Raw genomic sequence first — 18,697 nt, forward strand, 5'->3', positions numbered from 1 at the left:
GGACTCATAATTTCAGCAGTGCCTGTGTTTTCACCTGCTGTTTTAGCAAGTGCATCTCTTCACATTTGATCTAATTATTTTATTCTTGGAAGTGATGAGAAAGATGTTTATTAAATAAGGCAATTTAAATGTAAACTGCTTAAAGACTTTGAAAATATCTCTTCATAGAAGGCAGGGCTGAAGGGCTTGTTTATTAGAGATTGGCAAATAACTGGTTCATCAACATACAAGTACTAATAACCAATACCAAAGGTGAGTGAGGTGTCTTTCATGTCCCCATCTACATAAATAACTAATCCCATCTGAAGAATTTTTTGGCTTACCTAAAATCTCCTCAGTAAGGTCCAGAATAATATCCTAAAAAAACCCAAGACAGTATAGTTCATAGTGTCCAAATTGATTTGTCTGAAGTTTACAGCTAAATTGGGAAACCTGAGTGTCTCTGCTTCAGGATCTGGAACATAAAATCATCTACTCAGAAGTCCCTTCAGCCCAATATCTTATTCTGTTGGTGAACACAGGTAAAATATATCAGAAATCTTCCTTACTGTCCCTTTACTGCCTCCTCAAAGAGAGGTTTAAGTACAAGCCAGAAATGACTATACTTTTAAAAAATGCATTTCTCTAAATAAGTATAACTTTCTTTTTCCTCTAGCAAAAGGTCAGTTTTTTCATCCAATGAAAACAAATCTGAGCACTCCTCTGCCTCATTTCACTTATTAAAGTAATTCACACATAGATTACCTCATTTGATTTTGATTTTTTTTTCCACATGACTCTGTAGCTTTTCCTCAAAGCGTGCTGCTTTGCTGCTTTTCATTAGGTACAAGCAACCACAAATATTTTGGTGCTTCACTGCTTGCCTACATGGTGACTGCAAATGTGATACTATTTCCTGGTCTTCCATACCGAAGTGTTGCAGCTCAGTAGCTACTGTCTGGAAAAACATACCCTTCTGTTCTTTCATCTCACCATTGTGGGCAGTAAAAGGCACCCCCAACTTTCTTGTAGAGTGTATGGACATGTAATCTGTTTTTCTGAACAACTTTGTAATAGTGGTATATGCTGATTTATAGTATGTGGGGTTGCTGCAGCCCCCAGAGTGTGGCCAGATCCCTCTTCCATGCATGTGCAGAGCTCAGGGAATGTGGCAGTGAGTCTGTATTCCTCCACAGCCTCTCACTTTGTCAAGCTCTCCCATTCAGTCCTGTGGACCCCAAATCTATTTGTCCAGTGATAATGAAAGTTAGTGGTTGACTGTTGTAAAGTTTGTTATGAATTAGTATTTCTCTGGTTAATACCACCTTTTTAGCAACAGCTGCCAGCTGAGGCAGAGAATCATAGAACCATAGAATCATAGAATCGATTGGGTTGGAAAAGACCTCCAAGATCATCGAGTCCAACCCTTGGTCCAACTCTAGTCCATTTACGAGATCATGGCACCCAGCGCCACATCCAATCTGTGTTTAAAAATCTCTAGGGAGGTAGTATTCCCTTGCAGTAAAGCAAAAAAGAAAGAGGAAAGTGATTGAATCAAAGGCTCTTTGTTTTCTCTGGACATGACTCATTGGAAACACTTTTCTCCACTATTGCTGTGTACAAACTTCTGAAGAAGATCTGTCTGTCTTGCCGTCTCAGAGCAGATGGCAGAAATTATGTAACAAGCCTAATGAGTTTGGTGTTTGACTGTGTCAGAGTCTGGTTATAATGAATGTGTTTAGCTGTTTGTCCTGTCCCTCCTGACCAGAGTAACCAGACCTTGCTGTCCGTGTCAAGAAACTCTCCAAAGCTTTCCCTGGTCTGCTGAGGTCATGGAAAAGGCTGCAGTGTAATGCGACAGTGTTCTTAATCACATAATTTTACTTTGGTCATCTTTTCCCATGTGCCAGTTTATCCCTGCTTAGCTTGTGAGATCTGCTAGGAGGACTGTTCTTGTGGTTAAATTCTAGTTTTGAAACCACTACTGCCTCTTTCCTTTCCCTGAAAACCAAACTCCCAATTACGGGACTACAGCTGTGACAACACAGGAGTGCTCGGCTAGGTCTGTGTGTTTCCTGTAGGTGTTAGAGGAACTGGATCACAGAGTTGGGTAGTACTCAATCAAACCTGGTTATTCTCACACACCACTTTTTACAGAAGAAAGAAGAACCCCTGGTGAAATACTCTTTCTGTCCTGCTGTACCAATCTGCTCTTGAAACTACTACTACCCTCCCTCCCTTTTTATCTGCAGACTCACAACCTGTTCTTATCTGTAATTACTCTGTCAAAAAGCCCAATCTGCCATTTGCAGCAATAATGGATCTTGTTACTAAATCACGAATTTATTACACACACTGTCACAAAGTGTATTAGCAGAGAGAATAATTTTCTTTGTGTTTTGCTCCTGTTGAGCCAATAGGACTTCAGTGGATGGGAGACTGTATCTGTAAATGGTAACTGACTCGGAAGTCAGTTTATTTAATTTCCAACGCCTGGAGGGTATTTGGCCATCTGCTTCCTGTTTAAACTGAGCCTTTTGGAAAACCTGGCCTGACCTTGCCAAAAGGACAGCTTGGAGCTTGTATAAAAATTGAGACCCAGGAAGCATAAGTTAATGAGAAATTCAGCACTCACAACCCTTAATCAACATGGAAAACCAAAACAACAGAGCATGGAAAAAGCAAGACCTGACTAAAGTGGTGAAAATTCAGCCAAGATATCACGGACCTTTTCTGCTGTCTGGCCCAGGAGATGAACTGCTCTCAAGGCTGCTCTGAGTCAGGGAGTTCTCTGCACGTGGGCAGGCCCAAGCCGTTACCTGCACGTGCCACCAACATTTGAAAGAACACTTTGCAGTACTAACTGATGAGTGAGTGTCTGTGGCAGCCTGGGAAGGTGTGGTCTGTAAACTTGCAGACAAACTTTTGGAACTTTTCCTGACCATGACCTGTTTGTTGTATTGTTTTTTGGTTTGTTTTTCTTTTTCTCCCCCCCCCCCCCCAAGAAATTTAGCATATTTGATGATTTGTATTAGGAGAGCTGTTGGCTATGGTACAGGACTTTCTAAACCATGGATATTTTGGTGCCCAGATGGGAGGCATAGATGGGCTAGAACTGAGTAGTGGGAGATTTTCTAAGATCCCCATTGTGTCCAGGAACTTGGCCTGCAGTTGTGATTGCTTTCTGCTTTTATATCAGTGATACCAACATGCAGCTTCAGCTGTGAGAGCTCCCAAAATTCAGCACTCACACCTCATTTGTCAATCACACCCTTTCCACTGCAAAGCAAAATTACATTTTCTGTGCTGCCATAAGCCTTTCTCCCCCATGTATATTCCTTCCCCAAACACTTAAGCTGTTTTGTTTCCACAGCTGAATTCCAGCCCTGTCTTCACTGCAACAGCTATCCAGGATGCATTGACAGCTGGAAAGGCTGTCTAATAGGGGCAGCTATGAATGCTGCTCTGTGTCCTGGGACTTCAGGAATTGGAGTGAGTGATGGTCCTGTTACCGTGCCTTGTACTACCCTGATACAGCTTGTGTGCTGTCTATCCTACATTTCTTTCCCTTCTATGTTCACTCTGAGTTCTGCCCTGTCACCCAGGTTCTTTCTTTCCCTTTGCCCTTGGGCCAGAAGTGGATAGGAAATGTTTAGCTGGAAGCTGGAGTGGAAAATAAGGGATGTGCCCAGGAAGAGAAAGGAAGGGGTGCTGTCATTCTCATTCTGAGTGGCAAACCAGGCAAAAAGTCAAGTATTACTTGTACTACTGTAGTATTTTCCTTGTCAGTCTTGCCTTTTTCCAAGCAGTTCAGCCCTCTGCTCATGTTGTCTGCCTCGGGTGTGCTCCAGGTTGTTGAGCTTGATGCACCTCTGATCATCTATCAAGGCCTTTAATGAGAGTGCTCTTTCTCAAGCAGTGGCAGGTCCATACCTGTGACATAGCAAGTTTGGACTGGATGCAGGGCAGGATGCTTTCTGCAGAGGGAGAGAGCAGAGAGAAGGAACTGTGGAAGGAACTTGAGGGAGTTGAATCAGGTCGGCAGCATGTGCAGTGTTTGTGGGTGCTACCTGGGAGGGGAGCTCAGGTCTGTGGAGGAGGTGGCAGAAAAATTCTGGTTGGGTTTCCTCTGCAGACAAAACTATGGGGTTACTTATGACAGAGCAGTCTGGGGTCTGCCAGAGGAGCAGTGACTCAGGGGAGACCGCCTATGGGATGGCCTGGCTTCCCCAAGGCAAAGTCGGGAGTGCACTCACAGGGTATAGCCCTGAACCTCCCCTGCTGCCAGCTGAGCCTCCAGCTCTTGTGGCTGCTGATTGCAATGGCCTCTCCACCAGCTGCTGTTTCCTGGCTGGGCACCAGCACTTGGAGCTGCCAGGAGGTGCTGGAGGTGGCTGGGTTGTCTAAAGAGTGCTGCAGGGTGTCATCTAATGGTGCCTGGAAGAGCTGCAAGTCAGAGAAACAGAGGCCTGCACCTTGCAAGAAAACAGCTGCCACGTGTGGCCACGAGCCTGATACTTATTTTTCAGTGTCTTTGTTTCTGCTTCTGACTGCACTAAAGGTATTGCTCACTTCTCCCATGGGGCTCTTTAGCTCAGTTCATGCATCGTGTTGTTCTGGCTTCTCTCGAAGCAACTTGGCTCCTGGCAGTGCTCAGCCCCCTTACCCTGCTGCACAGACACTGCTGGACAGAGCAGATGTGCCTCAGGGAGCCATGAGGTAACCCCTCACCTCTGTGGTGTGTTCATGTGGCTCACTGTTCAGCACTTCTGTCTCCTTCCTTCTGCCATTACTTTCTATTTAAAATGTCTTTTTTTTTTTCCTCTTGAGAACAACCTTTTTTCTTTTGACCTTCCATGGAACTGCTGGAGCTTGTTCTGTCCCTGTCTGCCTCCCTTACGATGGATTGTAAATCTTTCTATTTGGCAATTAGACTCTTCTCACAAATGATGCTCAGGAGTGTGGGGGTTATGCACAGTCCCAGCAAGCACAAGTATCGTTTACAGAGAGTCCTTGGGGCAAAATGCCATGGACTCAGTCCCTGAGGTTGTGGAACTAACTGAAGGCTGTCCTTGTTGCTTTTTAGTTTGTGCTCTCTGCCCTTCCAAGACATTGAGTAGTATCCAGCTAAAGTATTTCAAGGACTGGAAGAAATCATGTGGGAACTCCCTAGAAAGCAAGATTGATGGCCCAGAAAGAAAGGGCTGCAGCTTGTCAATTTGTATTCTGCAGAAATTTGCATACTGCAGCAACTCCTGGTGTAGTGGCAGGGAAAAAAAATGGCATTAACATTTAGATGTATGGAACTGCTCTCTTGTACAGAAGAGACTGATTTTCAGACACCCTTGGTATTTAAGGAACTTCCCTTATATCCCTTAAGATCTGTTCTTCTTATCTTGCTAGATATAGGGATAAATGGATATGGATTGTTTTCCTTTGTAACTCAACTACTACTCGAGGTTCAGATATGGGCAGGAACAACCTGTTCCTAACATGTTATTGCTATTACTTGTCACTCAACACTTCAGACATTCCTGCTGTCTTCTTGTCATAGTACTTAACAAATTCTGATCACAAAACTCCCTCAAACGCCACCCTAATTTCCTGGTATGACAGGAACTGAAGGTTTCCTTGTTTATTTCCCTGTCTGAAATACAGCCATACTGAAGAATCCTCTGAGTGTTCTGTTTTGGAGAATGGGATGGAGCCCAGGAGCTGTTAAGGGTGTGTTGCCTGGTTAGAGGCAGGAGGTTCTGACTCTTGGTTGAATATTCAGTCCAAGGCTGCTCCTAAATGTCCTAGATTTGTTGCCAGTGGTGAAGGGAAGAAGTCAAAGTCAGTCTGCTTACATTTATTCCTTGGATTACTTTTATAGCAGAAGATCTGGTGATGAAAACACTTAGCCACATGTACAGTGCATCACCAGCCTGCCTCGTCTAGCTTGGGGAAGAGAGGCCAGAGGAAGAACAGCACATGTGCAAATGCAGATGCAAGAGAAAGTGGAACACACACAAAGATCCCTGGTCAGCAGGAGCTTTACAAGTACCTTTTGAATCTTGTAATTTAAGGAAACTTTGTGTATAATTGCAGGTAAACAATCAGGTTTTGAAGGACAGGATCCAGGAGAATCATTATCTTATCCTCCAGTGGCAAATATTGCTGCTTTAAACCAAAATATTGCAATTTACTGTCTCTCTCATTTAAGGTATCTTCACATATTGGAAATATAAGAATGGGAAAGCTTGGTGAACAGGAACTGTGTGAATGTTCACAAGATATCATCTATGAAATACCTTAGTATGCTCTGCTTCTGCATGAAGAGACAGAGCAGACAAGCTGCTTCACTATTTAGTTTTCCTGCCTGTTACTGTTTGTGTCCAGAAGATGTCACTGAGAATCTGTGACAAACCAGCCTAACTGGGTACCTGCTGACTGGATTTCCTGGTCTCTGGAGTGCAGCAGTCTGGGGAAAATATGAGTGAATTTGCATGACAGCGTATTCTGTGTCCCTGCTGACTGCACAGTGCAGCTGGAACACCCTGGGATCCAGCTGCCATGCATCAGCACTTGGCATCACCCCAAGGCCAGCGTGGAGGTCAATGTGGGGGCCGTGGCTCTACTCAGCATTTGAAGTCCAATTCAGTGCAGGGTGAATGATGGTATTCTTGCTTTGTGTTTTGGCTGAAAGCCTTTTCAGTCTCTGTAGGCCTGTTTTCTCCCTAGCAGGGTGAGTTTAGTGGATGACGTAACACAACTGACTCAGTTTCAGATGTAATTAAAGCAATGATCAACCTTCAGAAAGCAAAATAAGGGCTAAAGGTAGTGTGCTGACAAAGCCACTATGATGTCAAGAAGAAAAAGAGTTTACTTGTTCAAAATCCCTATTTTCTGGAGCTCTGACTTTATGCAAGCATTGTGTTCCTCAGCATCCCAGCTCTCCATGGCTGGACAGCACAGAAGGAACTTTAAATAATCCAGTTGAAGCTGGGAGGATTGGGCAGAGGCAGGTTCAGGACTAGGAAGGGACTGTCCACTCCACACAGGAACAGCCAGGAATTACTGGAACACCTCTTTGCAATGACCACCAACACAGGAGCAGGAGAAACTGGTTTGTGGCACCTGCTGTGGTTATCAGCAGGGAAAGGCAATGGTCTATGTGAGCAACCTGGAAACAGAGGTTTTTTAATGGGGATTTAGAGTTTACTTTCGAGGAATGAGAACTCATTTTTTTCCCTCGCTGTGTCTGTTTCCTCCCATGCTCCTAATGGGATAATTTATTGGATATTTTCCTTGAGGAAGGTAATTTACTGTCTCACAGCTTTCCCTTCACAAAAGGGAAGACTATAACATGGGTATTCCTTGGGCAAAAATCTTCTGTGGGTGATAAATGACAAGGAAAACTCTGTGTGCTGAAGACTACCCTTAGTATTGGGTTGTAGAGAACTCCTGAGCCTGATGCAAAAAATAGGTTTACATAGAGATCGCAGAGAAAGGAGAAAGACCCCGGGGAAAAGCCTGTCCTTAATGTCCTAAGGTGAACTAAGCAGTAAGTAACAAAAGCTTGTAACAAAAGCTTTGTTTCATCATGTTCCTTTATGTGGTGGCACCTCACTGGGCAGCTCTGAGCCCAGGTTTGTGAGAAAATCCTCTTAACTTTGGTGTAGTTGGAGCACTCTCTTGATTTGTTAGCAGAACCAAGTTAGGATTGGTCCTGCAGTAAGCAGGGTTTCTGCTGTCTACTACAACAGCTTCTAGAGCTGAGCATCCTGTCAGGAGGACCGTAAAGGCTGCTTGGTTATAGGGGACTCAGCTCCATGTTTCCTATAGCTCTGCCAGAGTTTGGATCAGGGTATTCCTCAGAATGAGACTCTTGACCTTGTTGCTTATGACCCTCCTGTCCTGTGTAATAGAGGTTTGATGCATATAAACAAGACAAGAGCAAAATTCATTGATTAATTCCTCCATACACTTTTGTTAAGACTGGATTGGTCTCAGGCCTGTATCAGGGGTTCTATGTTTGTATTAAAGCTTGTATGCCGTTACTTCATTTGCTTTAATGTCTAGAAGGAGTCAGAGGTCCTGTGCCTATGCATAGGCAAATGCTTTAACATTATCACAGGAAATACTTGGAAATGGGAAAAACAGAAAAAAAAAACAATCAGAATTGTGAAGAAGGTTCCTGAAAAAGCTGAGAATAAACAGAGGCTAAAATCTCAGCTGGAGTAAACTGAGGTATTGAAGCTGCAGTGAATTATAATTTCATATGGGAAGCTGATTCACATTTACTGGGTGTGGAAGCTTTACAGGGATATGCCAGTGTTTCCCATCTGAGTACCAACCAGTCTGTTCGAAGGCACCAAATCACCATCTCAACTTTACAACTTCTCTTTTGCAGGAGGAAGAGGGAAGGATGGGGCACCCATTATAACCTTTCCAGAATTTGCAGGATTCAGTGACATCCCTGATGAAGATTTTCTGAACGTGGTCACGTATCTAACCAGCATTCCCAGGTGAGGCTAAGCACAAATACCTGTTGATGTCCTAGAGAGTTTTTCGTCCCCAAAGATTCACTGCTTTTAATGGTGGTACCAGGACGTGCCAGTGACTCTGCATCTATCCAGTCATTTGGAAACTTCCCCACCTACAGGGGGCCAGAGGAACCATTTACATCATTCGCACGGGAAAGAAAACTTCACACAGGGCAGGTTGAACTGGGTGGGAGGGGTGGCAGTTCTGAAGAGCAACAGCAAACATGGCAGAACACAAGAGAGCTAAGAGAGGCTGTTTGTGAAGACTCTCAGGGGAACTGGGTGTAACAGAGGAAGGATTGCATCTGACAGGAGCCAAACTTACATGGGCCCTGGGACTGCTTATTCTCTGAGTGCCTCTTTCTGTGCAGCTTTCCCTTTTCTGAGAAAGCCAGCAAGGTGCCCCATTGACAGGATTCTGGCAAGCACCACGTGCATTCTGATGCTTCATTTCTTTGGAGATTGCTCCACAGCTAGGATGTTTTCCTTGCTCTTTGCCCGCAGTTGTCCAAGAATAGTTTAACAAACTGATTTCCCCTGCTCTGAGAATATGTGCTAAGGCATGGCTGCTGAATTGCTTTTTGTTTATCCAAGAGACCTCAATATTTCTTCAGTCCCCTAATTGTGTCTCTGAACCATGGTTGCTTGTGCTAGTTAGAAGCACAGCAAGGATTTATTATTTCCTGTGGTTTTGTGTAAAAAGGTGCTTAGAGGATCATAGGGGAAAACGTGCCTCCTTCAAGTTTGAGTGAGAAGTTTTCCAGCTCCACCTACATGTATTCCCCATACTGAGTTGCCAAAGCAAGCTGAGAGAAACCACACACTGAATTTAACAGCTTCATTGTTTCACTATGCTCTGTGGGGCTTTTGTTCTGCAGGAGAAACCCTGTCTTGAGTATTTCTTCACTATCTGCAGGACTGGGAGGGTGACCAGCCTCTGGGTTCATAAAACAGCAGTAGTAGCTGAGAAAAGCGTAAGACTAGTTTTTCAGTGCTTTGTACTTGTATGCTGGGGGGTGATTCCCACTAAAGTTGTCACATGTTGGGGAACTAGCATTACATTGCCAACATGATAGAAAAAAATGCTTGAGTGAAACCCAAAAGTGCAGATGGGTTCAAAAGAAATTCGCCAAATTCATGAAGGATTGTGCCATCAATGACAGCTGAACACAATGGCTCAGATACAAACTCAGGCTGAAGAAATCCATATATTCTTTAATGCTGGGACTTGGGAGAATATACCAAGAGAAATATTGTCCTTCTCATTTTCCTGCTGCCTTTGTCTCAGTAGCCACTATCTACCAACACTGGAGTCAGGGTATTGGGCTAGATGGACTTTTGCTTTGAGTCAGTTTGATTCAGTTTCAGTTCCCACACCTGAGTCATCCCAGAGCAATGTGGAAAGAATGTTGAATTGAACTTCAAAATCTTGCAGGTCAGGAGAGCTGCAATAAGCCTATTTGAGAGATGATAAGTTATATGTAAGTAATATCTCACCCTATAGACAGGTTCACCAAAACTTATGTTGAGTAAGTGACTGTTCAGTTTGCTTTAAATGACTCATTCCAGGTCAGTGGCTGGGGTGTGAAGGTACATTTTCTGCATACCAGCACATTGGTTTAACTCTTAGGTTCAATCATAGATCACATTGTAGGGATGTGAGTTTTCTGGGGAGTTTTCTAGTCCTTGTTGCAGTGCTTTTCGAAAGATTGCCACATTTCTTGAGTCACTACTTGAAACCTGTCACCCTCTATGTAGATAGTGAGGGACAAAGATGTTAATCTAGAAGAGAAAGAACCTGAGCAGCAAGCTTTGGTTGTGTGATTTATGACATAATCATATGAGGGACAATCTTAACGTGTCATAAATAGTGGACCTGTTTGGGTGCAGCAGAGCCTTGGTAATGCACACAGAGTGTCCCTGTCATACATCTCAGCAAGCAGTAACTTTCTTTACAGTAGCACTACTGTACTACATATTGCTGTGTGTATTATAGCAGCAATCCTGTGCATGTTGTTTCACTGCTAGTAGTTCACCTTTTACTTTAATGCTCAAGAAAGATGTGAAGGTATCAGACAATGTGACTAAGAATAGACAATAGTCTCTAACTCTCTCAAGAGTTTCTAACAATATGGAGATGAATCAGGTAAGATAAAGTAGAGTTTGAATAGCAGTTCACCCTGTTCATCATAGAAAATACTTCCTCCTTCAAAGGTTAGTGAACCAAAGAAATCGGCACACCATTTCTAGGCAAATGTAGAGAGAATATCTGTCTTTTATAGTGTCTGATTCTGCATATCCTGTAGAATAAGGCTCATGCTGGCTGTGGAGTTCAGCTCTGTGATTGCAGATAACTTCATTCAGAGTTAGTAACCAAGTCGCTCTGGAATGATTCATCTCACATGCTCATATAACAGAAGATATGACAGCGAGACTTTTGTAACCTGAGTGTTTTCCTGCTGGTTCAACACCTGCTCATGGAAGTGCTCATGCATGGAGGTCTACATCCATACACATCCACAAATGCTGAGAAACATGGTGTGTGCATGTGCAGACCTCTGTGCATGCACACTTGCAGTAGACAGCTCCAGAAAACCCTTTTTTCACTTGCTTTATTACATAGCCAGAATTCCTTTCTCTTTCACATGACATGGATCAATACTTTGATGAACAGGTGCCCTTCTCTCCTTCCAAAAGAGGTCAGGAAATTTGATGTCTCTTGTCCTCCTCAAGTCAGTGTTCAAGGGCTAACCTGAATTCAGAGCTGAGGATGGGACAGCTCTGCTGATTGCACATGTTTCATTCAGGGAATAGGAACCTCTCTGCCAGACATCTGTAGATCTGGGCAAATGTGCCAGAACTTATTTTGGAGGTAAGCTTGATGTTTATCTGCTGTTCAAGATTGTCTTCAAATCCCTCTTCTCAGAGAACAGGAGAAACCCCAATGCATTTTCACAATGAGAGCAGAGATATTACAGTATACTGAGAAAACATTGATATAGTGTGTGTGTCTGTGTTCTATGTTTGTTTTTAAACAAAATCCATTCTTCTGGCTACACATACAAGTGGTGTTTCTCAGCAGCACATCCACTTGTGCTGATGCTTCCATCTTGGCTAAGGCTTCTTCCTGTGGCTGTTTGACTGCATCCACTCCTTAGTGCCAAATGACATTCAGACCTTGGTATGGCCTCTCAGCATGCTGATTGAAATAGGATCACTTGCTGACACTCTCTGTTTGCCTGGCTAGATTCAGGGCCTAAATCAGTCATATCTAGTTTAAAAAAAGAAAAAACAAAACCAAAAAATCAAAACACCAAAATCCTCCCAACGACAAAAAGAATAATCCCCCCCAAACAAACAAAACAAAACAAAACCCCACCACAATAAAAAAACAATCATATAAATACATTTAGATTATCTCAGTGACAATTGATACTATCCTGAACATCATTTGAACGTCTATTACACAAGCAAATGAGGAAAATGACATTTGGCTTTGTGCTTGATTTCCCAAACTACTGGCAAGTTTACCCCAACCTTCTCTGAGATGTAACCAGAATTCCTGGCACCCTACCTATAAGGCATCAGCCTCAGTTGCCAAGGCAGAGTGGAGAGGCCCGACCTCCCCTGAGTGACTCCATCAGGCGGGACAGGCACTCTGTTCACAGAGGTGCTAGCCGGGGCTCTGGGAGATGAGGCTGATTTGCCCAGGCCTTCCTGCCTACCAGAATTCCAAGCAAATTTTGGTTCCAGTCAGCAAAGCAGTTTGATAAAACCAATGCAGGTTTTTCAGTTGGTTAGGAAGATCCCAGGCTGAGACTTTGGTGTTTAGTTTCTTACCCTTTCAGTAACAATCTGCAACACACGCAATTTCTTTGTTACCTTCATCTGAAGCCTTTTTTCCTGGAATCTAGACAAACACATAAATACCATGCTGGTTATTTTTTTCCTTTAAATATTTGTGAAGGTACTGAAGGATATGCATAGAGTTGTGTATGTATAAGAGGAGACAGAGACGAATTCTTTTCCCTGTGCTTGAGATGCACTGCTGCTAACCACATTTTCTGTGCTCTGCAAAGAGAACAACCTATTGCACTACTGAAGAGGAAAGGGCGTGTATTATCACTAATTTTTCTAATCCTCAGAGGATGCTGTAAAAATATTGAAGTGGGAATTTCAGTGAGTTTTCATGTTACCAGTATGAACTATTGGGAAGACTCACATGGCATTCCAGGTTTGCCAGAGACTTTGGCTTTCAGCTTGCTGTTCTTGATCCAGCAGAGTTGCAGCAGGAGCTCAGAGTTGCTAATGTTGGTGGTCTTCAGTGGATTATTGACACAAGTTTGCACAAAATGATCCATGAAAATGGTGTTTCTGGGTTGCTCCTTGTATGGACAATGGAAAAGGGATCGAGTAAATATTTTAAACATTTTTTTTTAAATCTTGATCTGTGATTAGATGTTTGGTTGCAGTATTGGATTATGACCTTTATACTCTTCCTGCCTGCCCCTGGTTTGTCCTGAGATGACTGAGCCTCCTCCTCCACTGAAGGTCCTGGACACTTTTCTCAGTGTGTGCTTCTTAGGACTTCTCTCCAATGCTGAATGATCTTGGAAGGCAGTAGAGTAGAGCAGTCCCACTGAAATCCTGCACCCAAAGTGGGATTTTGGAGAGGGAAGAGAGGATTTATGAGATCTATATAGGTGGAATTGAGCACCAAATCAGTGCCTCCTAGATTCTCCTTGAAAAGCACTGAGAAGGAATAGGAACTGTTATCCTAGACAATATGTTAAAAGGATAGTTTTGAATGACTTGCAACCCTAGAATAAGTTTGTGGTTGGCAAGATAGAACTCTTCAATTTCTGCTTTGCCCACCAGAATTCCTGGGACTTTGTGTACACAGACAGGGTGGTAGCAGGGGATACTGAGCCCCCTGGAGCTCTGTGCCCCTGTCAGATGTCTGCATACTTGGAGAATGAAGGCTGAAGTTGGGTGTCTAATCGCTTGAATTATTTTGCAGAGAAAACAAGATCTGAGGTTTTTGTCTTCAATACAGCACAGTGCAATTTGTGATCCTGAACTATTCATGTCACCTAACCTGGCAGTGGAGTAGCACAGCAGCTGAGCGATTCAACAGATAAAATATTCATGTTTTATGTAAGCTGCTAGCCTTATGCTGGAAAAAGAAAATTTGCTGGCTTTCCTTTTCATGTGAATTTCTGCCAAATATTCATTCTTTCCACTGTATGTTGTGTTTTCATAATGGGCTCGGAGGGTGATCTGACGGAGGCTGTGTTTTGCTGCAGCAACTCTTCCTTGGAACAGGAGTATCTCTGTGTAACCCAGCACACCTATTTCATCTGTTTTGCAGTCTGGAGGCTGCCAGCATTGGATTCATCATCATCATAGACAGACGACGGGACAAATGGAGCGCAGTCAAAGCATCCCTGACACGGATAGCAGTAAGTGCTTGCTTTTCTTATTTATCTTCTGTAAATTAAAATCATCTGCTGAACCCTCAGCACATGAGAGAGTCCCCCGTGCTCATTTTAAGCTCCCATTTTCTGACTGTGGATGCAGACTCTCCCCTGCCCTGAAGCTCGTGAGTGTTAAATAAGACAGGGAGGAAGCTACAGGAACAAATTACACAGCCTTGTTTACTGCTGAATTAGAACAAACTCCTTATTTTCTGTAATAGATGTATAATAGATGTAATCTAAATTCTTGTAATTTTATGTTGGTTCCTAGAACAGTATAAGAGGAACCCTTCTGTGCCCTGAGGAGGAATTGATGTGGCCTGCTTATGAAAGAAACAGATCCCATGCGTGGTAGTGAGTGGTCTCTGTCAGAAATTCTTAATAGCTTTTTATATTTCATTTGCGAAAGTCAGAGCTGGGCACTGATTTTCAGTGCTAAGAAAAGCAGCTGCTTTTATGCATCTATTACCAGGAACATGTGCTGTGTGAGGAGCAAGCACTTATACACAGAAGTGTAGGATGAAGGCAACTTTAAGTTCTTTCAAGGTATTTAGACATAATTGGTTTTTATTCTAAGGGTTTTTTAGCTGCTCTCTTTGAGTAATTGTTCTTTTTTTATGCTTGATGAGCTCAGAGGAGTGTGAGAGAGATGCAGGCTGGGTGTTGCAGGCAGGGCCATGTCTTATGAATGTGTTGAGTGCCTGTGTGTGTAAAAATATGTGAGGTTAACAAGATTCAAAGCCCTTTTCAGAATGAGAAGGTAGGTCAGCCCGGGGAATGCATCTGTGCCACCAGCTTCCTTCACCACTCTCACATGGGCAGCCAGGTTTGCCCTCTAGTGACCGCAGCCTAAAAAATGGGAAGACCTGTAGTACGGTGGTGCAAAGGGACTTGGTGGGATATGGATCTGAGGGTGAAAGGAACATGTCAGGAACTTTGGATCTCTGTGATGAATCTGCATCAGAAAACAATGTGTGGTTGGGCAGTAAAATCCCTGGGCCAGACTTCCTGGGGGCTTTGGAGATGGTGACAACAGGCACGTGCAAATAGACCAGCTGCTCCAATGGGCAGTTGGGCTGAGCAAGACTCAGTAAGTTCTACCTGCTTTGCCTTGCTTAGGAAACACTTGGCTGAAAATTCCCTTGTTGGCCTTCTAATAGTTCTGTATTTCTTGCAGGGAGCATTCCCAGGAAACCTGCAGCTGGTATTTGTCCTGAGACCCTCCCGCTTCATCCAAAGGGCAATCGCTGACATTGGCATTAAACTCTACCGGGATGACTTTAAAATGAAGGTACCGGTAAGCATGCATCCTCTTGTCCATGTGTTTTCCTTAGCTCCATAGCTGCAGTTCTTGGCTGTCAGCAATTTCTCATATCCCAGGAACTGAAATTTCATTACAAGTAACAACTGGGGACTTTCATCTGCATCTGTATGGTAATACCTGTATGGTGATGCCAAGGTGTTAATTAGCAGTGGATGCTTCACAGTATTTAATGGACATGTGCCTACGTGGAAGGTCAGTCTAGCTATTAAATGTTTTTAAGTACTAACATCTTAACTCAGTGGAGCTGCTCCCCTGATGTAGGCAGAGATAGATCTCACATAACATAAGTAGTCAGGACTACAGAGCAGTGAACAGCTGGGCCTGAATTCTGCACTATTTTATGGATTATCCATGGGACTGCTGACTTTGTCTCTTTTAAGTACTTTCATAACATCGCCTATTCTGAATGCCTTTTATGATCCCCATGCCCTCAAGATTCAAAGTTTGTTTTCCATTTCTTTTTACATTCACTTGGCATATGCTGTAGGTTGATGAGACTGTGATTTGAAGAAGATTATCAGTCCTGAAAGAGTTTAAGTTCTAGGTTATTCTAGGAGAGCTCTTTTGGGAGTTGTTCTAGCTGCATGTTTGCATGTGGATTCAAGAGTTTTATAAATAACTTGAATTATGATTATTGATTATATTTCATCCTGGACCAGACTCATACAATGACTTTACTGGAGGGATTTAATATGACTGTTTTGGATTTTACTTGTGATTTTATATTGTTTTGCAAATGACTTATGGCTCTCCTCCAGTGAATTATAGCTCTGTCAGTACCCAAGCCTGAAGGTCAGGTGTTTAAGACACATTCTGCTTCTTCTGAAGTGAGAAACAACAGCCTGTTTATTACAAAGCATTCAGAAAAGGAGCCATGAATATACTTTTGGTTAATGTGGATTAAGTTGTAACATTTATTGTAGTTGGCAAGTATGAATTTTTGGTAAAATGCAAAAGTGATGAAAAAATGTATGTTTGAATACAAGCCAAAATATTTTATAGTACTTAAAAAATTGATGTTTCTATATTTAATAAGCCTTGATCTGTTACTATAGCAACTGTTGTACCAGCGACTGCAGCCCAGAAAGGGACAACTTTATCAAGGAATAGCATTTTCCAGCAATTCAGGATCTCCTATACTTTTAGCAATTTATTTGATGACAGTGTTGCATTTCAAATCCCCCTTGAAAGCCATGGAATTTGAAAGGGAGGTTAATTCTAGGCAGGGGTCAAGCACTGTATTAAGTATGAGATAATAACTTACCGTTCTTACTGGCCGGGAAATCAAGATATGAGTTTAGTTTAGGGTTATTCTGATTTTGAGATGTCCTGGGTATATCCACAGAGCTCTTAGAGTGCATGACACACTTGCTGCTGGATCTGCCTACCTCCTGCCCAGATATCCATAGCCAGCCTGTCAGATGTAGATGCAGACTGCTCACATATGTCTGATGCTATTCTAAGTTGCTCAGGGTTGTGCTAAAGATGTTCTGAGTTCCCAGGGTCCACCACGCTCTTGGAGGGACCTTTCGTCTGTGTTTGCAGCCCACCCTAAAAACACCATCTGGACGTGCCCCTGTGCACCCCTAGTTTCAGAGCAGGAAACATTTAGGGATCAGTGTCTATCTTCAATATCACCATCATCTTTTGAATTGTTTGCAGGTTGGTTGTTTGGGTTGTGAGTTTGGCACTATGGCAGCATTAATGTCATAACTGGGCCATGATATTTCCTATCACAACTGTAAGTCAGTCAGGGCCAAGACATGAGCATTCAAAAGGGGCTCCAAGAATATTGTGTGAATCTGTTAAAGAAACATTTGTTTAATGGAAATAAAGGCTGAAATAACAAACCAGACACAATAAGGAAATGCAGGATTTATTGCATTGACATACAAATGTGGTTGATAAATCCTCCTAAGGTAAATCTCTATTGGGATAGAAATTTGATTAAATATCCTTATCCAAGAGCAAAGTACAGAAATATAGGAAGCACATCAGGGTTCATCTGAGATTAAAATCTAGGAATTCAAAAGGAACACCCAGAAATTTACCTAAGGAACCTCCCATCATAGGAAGTGTATTAAAACAACCTTACAGCATACACAAATGACAAAAGGCTGAACAATCTGTCCATAACAGGCACTTCTTTGACCTTTGTAGGCTGTGACTGCTTTCAGATGGCCTAACCTATCATAAAGCAGCCTCACCCTAGCTCCGTGTTCTGTGCTCCTGCAGACCCTTTTCTCTTAAACTGCTGCTCCCTTGCATTCCCCAGCTCACTGACCATGACTGTCTTTGGGCTGGCGAGCAGCATGGGAGATGTTAATGGTCTCTAAGTGGTTTCTTAGGCGGATGCTGGATTGCTCCTGCAGAAATGCCTGCAGGGTTCACCCTGTGCCCTGTCAGGCATTATTATCTGGCAGTATCAATAGTCTTGCTTTGTGGCTCATGCTGAGCATATCAGGTTAAAGCAAACATAAAAATCTTCCTAAAAGAGAATTGCATGACAGTGTTCCTCTGTAGCTCAGGGAAGTGTGAACTTTCAAAAGATTTCCTACTTGTCAGCAACATCTCTGATGGGAAAGAGTGACAAAGCAGCTAAGACTTGCTTGCTCAAATGTGATTTGCAATTCAGAGACTTCAAGTTCCAATTTGAAGCCTCTTCAAGATGATGCAGGTTTTTGAGCTTTCCAGCCCTGATCATAACAAGCGATGTTATGTAACACATTCAGGCAACAGTTTTCCCTTTAGCTTTGGCTGAGGTACTCTGTGCTTTCTTCACCAACAAGGTCTGGCTTCTGTGTTTAGAGACAGGGTTCAAGGAGAAGATGAACTGCTGGGGCAGTTCTGAATTGATATAAGGAAAATCTTTTTCACCACAAAGTTAATCAGGCAGTGGGCCAGACTGCCCAAAGAGGTTGTACAATTTCAATCCTTAGATGTTTTTAAGTTTCAGGTGGATAAAGCCCTGAGCAACCTCATTTGATCTCACAGCTGACCCAACTTTGAGAAGGAAGCTGGACTAGAGATCTCAGGTTCTTGCCAGCCTGAATTATTCTAGAATTATTCTGTAATAAAGATCAGCTAAAAACCTGTTCAGATTTGTTCTCAAGACTTTTCCTAGAGCATTATTAGCCTGCAATATACATCTTCTTATTCCTGTACATCAAGGCTTATTTCATTGTCCCCAGTGTTTGCTCCCTTCGAGCTTGTTGACAGGCGTAGCCAGTTAGCCCTTCTTTAAACAGCAGAGTCAAGGAACACATTTGACATATTTTAAATTCCAAAGTTTAAATTTCTAGTAATTTGTGCTCAACATCTTGTTCATCTGTTGCTGAAGTCATGGCATATCTTCTTGCTGTTAGAACAACCATACATGTGTTTTGTTT

General features: G+C 42.8%; 1 protein-coding gene across 9 annotated transcripts in view; it reads left to right on the plus strand.

Moving 5' to 3' along the window:
* The window catches only part of MCF2L2 (MCF.2 cell line derived transforming sequence-like 2), a 157,425-nt gene that overhangs the window by 37,779 nt on the left and 100,949 nt on the right, over positions 1-18,697 (plus strand). For 8 of the 9 annotated variants that reach the window (XM_071567044.1, XM_071567043.1, XM_071567048.1 and 5 more), the window contains exons 3-5: positions 8,375-8,489; positions 13,879-13,969; positions 15,162-15,281. In XM_071567044.1, the coding sequence (XP_071423145.1) occupies positions 8,375-8,489; positions 13,879-13,969; positions 15,162-15,281 (326 nt within the window). The remainder of the gene's footprint in view (positions 1-8,374; positions 8,490-13,878; positions 13,970-15,161; positions 15,282-18,697) is intronic. The other variant, XM_071567042.1, reaches the window with a different exon arrangement.

This window comes from Pithys albifrons, chromosome 11 (assembly GCF_047495875.1).
Source record: "Pithys albifrons albifrons isolate INPA30051 chromosome 11, PitAlb_v1, whole genome shotgun sequence".
In the NCBI taxonomy this organism is placed as follows: Eukaryota; Metazoa; Chordata; class Aves; order Passeriformes; family Thamnophilidae; genus Pithys; species Pithys albifrons.